Here is a 10,229-nt window from a genome sequence, read left to right on the forward strand (position 1 = left end):
TTGTTCTATAAAATAAACTAGCGTCCAAACCCTGGCAAGATGGTTCTTTGGGACTCTTCTTATCATCTTCTCAGTCTGCTAACTTTCTGAATAAAATTGCCATTCTTTGCCCCAACAGCTCATCTCTCAATTTGTTGGTCTGTCATGTGGTAAGCAGTACAAGCTTGGACTAGGTAACAAGGCCAATCAGGATCCTGTATAGAAAATCTCTTTGTCCTGGGGTTACAGAATGGAAATAACAAAGACTAGTGTTCCCGTTGGCCACATCTCCTGACCACGTGGAGAAAGCTCATCTTTAATAGGTGTGAAGAAGGCCAATGCAGAGAGAAACAGGGTCAAAAAATCTAATGAAGGAGAACACCCTGTTTTGAGACCCCTGTTCTGGTTGTTGCTCAGTGTTCCTAGACTTCCCAGTCATATAAGCTACTAAATTTCCCTTTTTAATCAAAGTCAACCAATGAAAATAAAAGTATATCAAGAAAATAAAACCAGACAATTAACCTTTGACAAAGGAGGCAAGAATATACAATGGGGAAAAGGGGAAAAGACAGTCTCTTCAGCAAGTGGTGTTGGGAAAGCTGGAATATATAAAAGCCACATATAAATCAATGAACAAACCACACCCTCACACGATACACAGAAATAAACTCAAAAAAATAGGTTAAGGACTTACAAATATAAGATAAAACACCATAATAACCCTGAAAGAGAACACAGGCAAAACATTATCTGACCTAAATCATACCAATGTTTCATTACTTCAGTCTTCAAGGGCAATAGAAATAAAAGCAAAAATAAACAAATGAGACCTAAACAAGCTTATAAGCTTTCGTACAGCAAAGGAAACCATAAACAAAATGAAAAGACAAAGTACAGACTAGGAGAAAATATTTGCAAATGTTGAAACTGACAAGGGCTTAATTTCCAAAATGTGCAAACAGCTCATACAACTCAATAATGGAAAAACTAACAAATCAATTGAAAACTGAGCAGAAGACCTAAATAGACATTTTTCTAAAGACATACAGATGGTCAATAAGCACATGAAAAGATGCCCATCACAAATTATTAGAGAAATGCAAATCAAACCTGCAATGAGGTACAACTTCACACTGATCAGAATGGCCATCATTAAAAAGTCTACAAATGATAAATACTGGAGAGGGTGCGGAGAAAAGGGAACCCTCTTGTACTTTGATGGGAATGTAAAGTGGGCTTTATCCCAGGGATGCAAGGATTCTTCAATATCTGCAAATCAATCAATGTAATACACCACATTAACAAATTGAAAAATAAAAACCATATGATTATCTCAATAGATGCAGAGAAAGCCTTTGACAAAATTCAACATCCATTTATGATAAAAACTCCCCAGAAAGCAGGAATAGAAGGAACATACCTCAACATAATAAAAGCTATATATGACAAACCCACAGCAAACATTATCCTCAATGGTGAAAAATTGAAAGCATTTCCTCTAAAGTCAGGAACAAGACAAGGGTGCCCACTTTCACCATTACTATTCAACATAGTTCTGAAAGTTTTGGCCACAGCAATCAGAGCAGAAAAAGAAATAAAAAGAATCCAAATTGGAAAAGAAGAAGTAAAACTCTCACTGTCTGCAGATGACATGATCCTCTACATCGAAAACCCTAAAGACTCCACCAGAAAATTACTAGAACTAATCAATGAATATAGTAAAATTGCAGGATATAAAATCAACACACAGAAATCCCTTGCATTCCTATACACTAATAATGAGAAAATAGAGAAATTAAGGAAACAATTCCATTCACCATTGCAATGAAAAGAATAAAATACGTAGGAATATATCTACCTAAAGAAACTAAAGACCTATATATAGAAAACTATAAAACACTGGTGAAAGAAATCAAAGAGGACACTAATAGATGGAGAAATATACCATGTTCATGGATTGGAAGAATCAATATAGTGAAAATGAGTATACTACCCAAAGCAATTTATAGATTCAATGCAATCCCTATCAAGCTACCAACGGTATTCTTCACAGAGCTAGAACAAATAATTTCACAATTTGTATGGAAATACAAAAAACCTCGAATAGCCAAAGCAATCTTGAGAAAGAAAAATGGAACTGGAGGAATCAACCTGCCTGACTTCAGGCTCTACTACAAAGCCAGTCATCAAGACAGTGTGGTACTTGCACAAAGACAGAAATATAGATCAATGGAACAAAATAGAAAGCCCAGAGATAAATCCACGCACATATGGACACCTTATCTTTGACAAAGGAGGCAAGAATATTCAGTGGATTAAAGACAATCTCTTTAACAAGTGGTGCTGGGAAAACTGGTCAACCACTTGTAAAAGAATGAAACTAGAACACTTTCTAACACCAATCACAAAAATAAACTCAAAATGGATTAAAGATCTAAACATAAGACCAGAAACTATACAACTCCTAGAGGAGAACATAGGCAAAACACTCTCTGACATACATCACAGCAGGATCTTCTATGACCCATCTCCCAGAATATTGGAAATAAAAGCAAAAATAAACAAATGGGACCTAATTAAACTTAAAAGCTTCTGCACAACAAAGGAAACTATAAGCAAGGTGAAAAGACAGCCTTCAGAAAGGGAGAAAATAATAGCAAATGAAGCAACTGACAAACAACTAATCTCAAAAATATACAAGCAGCTCCTGCAGCTCAATTCCAGAAAAATAAATGACCCAATCAAAAAATGGGCCAAAGAACCAAATAGACATTTCTCCAAAGAAGACATACAGATGGCTAACAAACACATGAAAAGATGCTCAACATCACTCATTATCAGAGAAATGCAAATCAAAACCATTATGAGGTACCATTTCACGCCAGTCAGAATGGCTGCAATCCAAAAGTCTACAAGCAATAAATGCTGGAGAGGGTGTGGAGAAAAGGAAACCCTCTTACACTGTTGGTGGGAATGCAAACTAGTACAGCCACTCTGGAGAACAGTGTGGGGATTCCTTAAAAAACTGGAAATAGAACTGCCATACGACCCAGCAATCCCACTGCTGGGCATACACACTGAGGAAACCAGAAGGGAAAGAGACACGTGTACCCCAATGCTCATCACAGCACTGTTTATAATAGCCAGGACATGGAAGCAACCTAGATGTCCATCAGCAGATGAATGGATAAGAAAGCTGTGGTACATGTACACAATGGAGTATTACTCAGCTATTAAAAAGAATACATTTGAATCAGTTCTAATGAGGTGGATGAAACTGGAGCCTATTATACAGAGTGAAGTAAGTCAGAAAGAAAAACACCGATACAGTATACTAACGCATATATATGGAATTTAGAAAGATAGTAACAATAACCCTGTATATGAGACAGCAAAAGAGACACTGATGTATAGAACAGTCTTTTGGACTCTATGGGAGAGGGAGAGGGTGGGATGATTTCGGAGAATGGCATTTAAATATGTATAATATCATATATGAAATGATTTGCCAGTCCAGGTTCGATGCACCATACTGGATGCTTGGGGCTGGTACACTGGGATGACCCAGAGGGATGGTATGGGGAGGGACGAGGGAGGAGGGTTCAGGATGGGGAACACATGTATACCTGTGGCAGATTCATTTTGATATATGGCAAACCCAATACAATATTATAAAGTTAAAAAATAAAATAAATAAATAAAAATAAATAAATAAAGTGGTTCAACCATTATGAAAAACAGTATGGAGGTTCTTCAAAAATCTAAAAATAGAGTTGCTGTATGATCCAGCAATCCCACTCCTGTACATATACCCAGACAAAACTGTAATTCAAAAAGATATATGCACCCTTATATTCATAGAATCACTGTTCACAATAGCAAGACATGGAAACAACCTAAATGTCCACCAACAGATGAATGGATAAAAAATGTGGCATACACACACACTAAAATATTACTCGTCATTAAAAAACATGGATGGTCCTAGAGATTATCATACTAAGCAAGTAAGTCAGAAAAAGAAAGACAAATACTTCATGATATCACGTATATGTGGAATCTAAAATACGACACAAATGAACAGAGCTACTAAAAAGCAGCAGATTCACAGACATAGAGAACAGACTCATGGTTGCCAAGGGAGAGAGAGATAGTAGGAAAGGGAAGTACTGGGAGCTTGGGATTAGCAGATGCAACTATAGGATAAAAAACAAGGTCCTGCTATTCAGCACAGGGAACTATATTCAATACTATGTGATAAAACATATGGAAAAGAATATGAGAAACACATGTGTGTATATATACATATAATTGATTCACTGTGCTGTACAGTAGAAATTAACACAATTAACACAGCAACATTTTATTGAATTACACTTCAATAAAATTTTTAAAAAAGACAAAAGTAGAAATCAACCACAGTCATTACCCAGGAATGAAAACACTAACAACCCAATTGAAAACTGAGCAGAAGACACACTCACGTGTGGAAATACGCTGTTTAATGAAATATTTTTTTATGATATATTGCAAATATATTAGCATAGGATGCTTCACTTCTGTAAATTCTAATACTAACCAGCTGCATAAGAATGAGCCATCTCTTAAAATCCCTGGTTATCAGTTTTTGCATGTTTCAAAGGAAGAATCTGGAAGCAGACTGCTAAGATCCAGCAAAGCTGGTTAGGGAAAGTGAAACCTTTGAATGAAGTATTTTAAATGCCAGGTACAGAAGTCTGAGCAGCAGTCAACTACAGAGGGCTGCTAAGCCAGAGTCCTTCTCAACTTCACTATTTTTTTTTTTTTTTTTTTGGTGGAGGGTGGGGGTGTCTGTTGTGGGGGGAGTACTTTTTATTTTTAGCTCTTAGAGCACTGATTGAAATTCTAAGCTAGTCCCCCAAACATAACTTTTTCCCCTAATTTCTATCATGTCCTGAAAACAATTCATTTCTGTTTTTCTTATTCCTGAAATGAGCCTTATTATATATAAGCCATATATAACAAGTTGTGACCTTGGCTTCTGAAGAAAGGAAGATTTGAAAACTCACTACTAGTCCGCTTTTGTGGACTTTGGGCTATTCTCTTATTTAAGATGTTCTTCTGAATCCAAGTATAATTGATAGTACCTAACTCCCTGATAGCATATTCAGAGACATTACTTTGCCAACAAAGGTCCGTCTAGTCAAGGCTATGGTTTTTCCAGTGGTCATGTATGGATGCGAGAGTTCGACTGTGAAGAAAGCTGAGCACCGATAATTGATGCTTTTGAACTGTGGTTTTGGAGAAGATTCTTGAGAGTCTCTTGGACTGCAAGGAGATCCAACCAGTCCATTCTAAAGATCAGTCCTGGGTGTTCTTTGGAAGGAATGATGCTAAAGTTGAAACTCCAGTACTTTGGCCACCTAATGCGAAGAGTTGACTCATTGGAAAAGACTCTGATGCTGGGAGGGATTGGGGGCAGGAGGAGAAGAGGACGACAGAGGATGAGATGACTGGATGGCATCACCGACTCAATGGATGTGAGTTTGAGTGAACTCTGGGAGTTGGTGATGGACGGGGAGGCCTGGCGTGCTGTGATTTATGTGGTCACAAAGAGTCAGACACGACTGAGTGACTGAACTGAACTGAACTGAACTGAACTCTGTGATACATGGGGCTTCTCTGGTGGTACAGCAGTAAAGAATTCAGCTGCAGTGTAGGAGATGTAAGAGATGTGGGCTCGATTCCTGGGTCAGAAATGAAGAAGAAATGGTAACCCACTCCAGTATTCTTGCTTGGAGAATAACATGGACAGAGGAGCCTAGTGGGCTGCAGTCCATGGGGTTGCAAAGAGTCAGACATGACTGAGCACACTAGGTGATACCCCCTCTGCTAGCCTCCCATCTAATAACAGTCTGGATCTTTTGACTGCTCTTGCTTTCAGCCACAGAGCAATCCCAGAGGAAAGGCTGAAGAAAGTTATGGGCCTTTTTCACTCCTGGGAACTTTATCAATAGAAACCTGAGAAGGAATTTTCCCCAGAAGGGACTCTTCAGTAGAAAAGATGTCCCTGCAGGGAGGTGACTTTAGTGGCTTTTACCATTTATCTGGCATGTGGTATTTGCTCCTTCTTACAGTAAAAATTCCTCCAGGGGCATGATTTCTAACAGCCCTTACTAGAATGGGTAGATGCTGTCATGTACAATATCAACCTGAAAAGAGTAATTCTGACACAGAACTGGAGTCCATAAGCAGAGGAGGCCCGGTGTCCCTCTGCCATGGTCTCCCTCCATCCATGTGGTGTGGTTTTACCATCATAGGCTACATTTCCTGATATACATGGCTTTATTTGGGTTAACCTCTAATGCACCCTCCCTTCAGTGATGTTTCATCATTATCCTTAGACTAATGGCTTTTAAGGGCTTCCCAGATAGCACAGTGGTAAAGAATTTGCCTGCCAAGGCAGGAGATGCCAGAGACACAAGTTTGTTCCCTGGGTCAGGAAAATCCCTTGGAGTAGGAAATGGCAACTCACTCCAGTATTTTTGCCTAGACAACTTCAAGGACAGAGGAACCTGGTGGGCTGCAGTCCATGAGGTCATAAAGGGTAAGACTGATCACACACTAGAATGGCTTTTAAACATGATTTCTTAGCATTGGTCTCCAGGTCATCACCCAGATGCCAGGAGCTCCTGAACACTCTGTGACGCCCACTTAGGGAAGGTAAGAAGGGAACCAGTATGGTGAGCATACTCTAAGGGCCTGGATACTCTGCTTCGCATGTATGTTCACTATCTTACGTCATCATTATAACTGTATGGTCTGTAAATATTACCCCCTTTCTTACAAACGAACCTTGTCTCAGAGATGTCACTTTCCTCTTGCACGTCAGAGATGTCACTTTCCTCTTGCACGTCATCATGTCACATAGGATGTGAAAGACTTAGTGCTCTGCTGTGATTCTTCCCAGATTAGACCAGAACCTTTCAGAGAAATCCCTTGAGGAAACAGGAAAACAGGAAATAACTATTTGGGCCTCCCCCACCCCCACCTCAGAATGGATCTGTCACAGCTGATGATTCAGTCTGTTTTTGAATAACTGTAGATACTCTTTCGCTTCAGATCTATTGTGAAGGATGGGATCAGTTGAGATGGAGGGGGAAGAGGGGCAGGGAACTGGGGAGTTCCATTTGAGCTTCTAAGTGCTGGTCGCTTCTTCTGACCTGTAACACCATTCTGGGGACCACTATTCAAGTTCCTCTCCTGGGAAATTTAAAGACAAAGCTACTTGTCTGAGCTGAACAACTCTTGGAAGAGAAAGAATGGCTGTAATTTCGTCAGAAGGCCAAATGAATGACCAAGAGGAGAAAGAGAAAGATAGCAGGGCTGGCATACTCAGAGATGACTGGTTAGTCTTAGTCTAATGTAGGCTTGGCTCTATTAGCTGTGAGGTGGAAAGACATATTAAGACACCAGGCAGCAGAGTGGCCCTGTGAAAGTCATGCTTTATGAGTAAAGTAAAACAGAAGGTTGGTTTGGAATTATTTTTATCATTCCTTGACTCCATAGCCCCCACCACATACATATGAACATATGCATGCATGCTCAGTCACTTTAGTAGTGTCTGATTCTTTGCAACTCTATGGAGGACTGCAGCTCAATAGGCTCTTCTGCCCATGGAATTCTCCAGGCAAGAAAACTGGAGTGGGTTGCAGCACCTTCCTCCAGAGGATCTTCCTGACCCAGGGATCAAACCACGTCTCTGTGATTTCCTGCATTGGCAGGCAGATTATTTACCACTGAGCCACCAGGAAAGCCCCATGATTCCATATCAACTCTGCCCTGTGTAGTAAAAAACATACCCGCAGAACTAGAAAAAGGGCCTGGTTTTTTAGCTTTCAAGAGGTAATAGGGAGGTTGTCAAGTACTGTATAATAAATTCAATTTTCCTGCCCTCTAATTCCTTGGTTGGCACAGGTGACTTTAATTCCCTACTACCTCCTGGTCCCCCAGTGATGCTCTACTGAGCTCCACTGAGATGGCAGCAGCTGACCCCAGGCTGTCCCTGCTGCCTGAAGTACAATATACTGCTCTTCTCACTTGCATCAACATCAAGAGGAAGCCTGACCCAAAAGGTAATCTATGATAGAGAGGAAGAAGATGATACCAAATTTAGCTGGTGCAAACTGAGTTAATTAGTAAAGGCAGGAGAAACTGCACAGCAGACCTTAAGAAGAAAAAAGAAGAGGAAAAGGGTTATAAATGAAAAAAGAAGAGGAAAAGGGTTATAAATGAGTTTCACCACAAGAGTGAGGATACCCAACAATGCTGAGTAAATCAAATCTTGGAGGGGTAACGGCAAGTTAAGTCTTTCACTGGGCAAACTCTGTCCTGGCCATCACACATTCACCTATGCTGATCAGATTTAATGAGAAAAATTAACATGCAATGCAAAAGGGTCATGAGGAGGCAAAGTGGCATGCATTGCATCTAGGAGAGTCTTCTGGGGAAGTGCATCTTGGAGAAGTTTGAAACAAGATTACGGGGTTAACTTGCTCTCCAGAAGACAGGCAGATCTGCAGTCTCAGGGATCTGTTATTTCTACTATTTCTGGTAGAACTCACGGTAATAATCAGTCCTTTCTACATCTTGGCTAGCTTCATGCATACTGCAACAACCTCAGGCCCAGAAATCTGTTGTGTTGTTTAGTCAATAAGTCACATCCAACTCTTTTGTGACCCCATGGACCATGGCCTGCCAGGCTCCTCTGTTCATGGGATTTCCCAGGCAAGAATACTGGAGTAGGTTGCCATTTCCTTCTCCAGGGGATCTTCCCAGCCTGGGATCAAACCCGCGTCTCCTGCATTGGCAGGCAGATTCTTTACCACTGAGCCACCAGAGAAGCCCAGAAGTTAGTCCTAGGAGAATGTGTCCTGCCATGGCCTCTTGTCTTTGTCCTGGGGACTGGGCCCTCCTAGAGTAGGGTTATAAACAAATAGTCAATGACTAGAATTGGCCAATGATCATGTGGCCCAGGGGCAGCCTCTAGGTCTATGGGTTGTTTGAAGACCCTCACAAAGAAAGAGACTGGTTGTAGCTGGAAGTGTTAGTGACTTCTCTCAAGTAAAACAACAGTCTGAGCCTTTGTTTTGATTGGTCCAGGACCATGAATAAGAGCCTTTTCAGCATCTGAAGTTTCAGACGTGGAATTATGATGAGGTCTGTTGTAAATAACAAGAATAAGACAACTGATATGATTGCACCAGCTGTGGCCAAGGCTGGCTTCCAATAGATATCACCCAATTAGTATGGAAGACCACATGGGTGGTTTTGTATGTACATTTTACTTTTACATTCTCTCTCTTAACCATCACAATAACTCCGTGAAGTAGATACAATTTATTTTATGAATTAGGAATTTCAGATCAGAGAGGTTGAATAAATTGCCCAAAGTCACACAGCTATCAAATATTATACTTAAGATTCAAACTCAGGACTCCAAAGTTAATGCTACTCTCTCTGTTGTATTTTCTGTTAAAAAAACAGCTACACCCTACTCTTGCAATGCAAGACCCCAAAAGTCCATAATCAGTATCAGTTCCACCTTATAAGTGGAAGCTGGGTGAGAGTAAGATGGGAGGGGGGATGGTGCAGGGAGCAACAGGTAGGAAGAAATAGATACTGCAGGGGACAAGTACTGGCCTCTCTGAGCTCTGGGTGTGGCCCCGGGATGACTAGCTGACACTGAGAAATGACTGTGTTGGTTAACTGAGCCTAGAAGTTGGGGAGCAATGTAGTAGTTGGAGGCTACTGAAATACTATCTAAGATTCTGGAGAAAATTGCCAATTCCCACAAAAAGAAAGGCATTGAGAAGGTTTGATCTAGAAAAGAAGAGGCAGTTCATCACGAGAGTTGATTGTCTTCCCATAAGAGACCGGGTGAAATTCAGAGACATTCCTAAAGGAAAAAGAACAGAGAATAGGATTGTTATTTTTCCTGAATAGTCTGTCACGGTTGATGACTCCCAGTTTGTTCTTGAGTTAAGTGTTGACACTCTTGCTAGCATAGAAAGTCTGATCTCCACACCAGTGACAATCAGGAACGTAGGGGCCTCCAGGGGTAAGGAAACATCAGTGATGGAGCAAATGTCATTCTTCTAGCAATTCACACTACAGCTTGGTTAAGGCTCCATGGCCTCTCAAGAATTCTAGAAGCATCTGGAAAAAACTGCAAGCTAAAGCAGCAGCCCTGCTCCATGTAGTATGTTTGT

General features: G+C 40.5%; 1 protein-coding gene across 4 annotated transcripts in view; it reads right to left on the reverse strand.

Annotated features, from left to right (window-relative positions):
• Positions 1 to 10,229, reverse strand: part of LOC147363456 (uncharacterized) — a 257,915-nt gene that overhangs the window by 33,629 nt on the left and 214,057 nt on the right. For 2 of the 4 annotated variants that reach the window (XM_086327331.1, XM_086327330.1), the window contains one exon: positions 9,463 to 9,916. The exons of the other annotated variants lie outside the window; for them this stretch is intronic. In XM_086327331.1, coding sequence (XP_086183457.1) covers positions 9,841 to 9,916 — 76 coding nt within the window. In that variant the 3' untranslated portion in view covers positions 9,463 to 9,840. Of the gene's footprint in view, positions 1 to 9,462; positions 9,917 to 10,229 lie in introns of those variants that run through there. 4 annotated transcript variants of the gene reach the window in all.

Source organism: Bos grunniens, chromosome 11, assembly GCF_055505025.1.
Source record: "Bos grunniens cultivar Pamir isolate PY7600 chromosome 11, Bosgru_T2T1.0, whole genome shotgun sequence".
Taxonomy (NCBI): domain Eukaryota; kingdom Metazoa; phylum Chordata; class Mammalia; order Artiodactyla; family Bovidae; genus Bos; species Bos grunniens.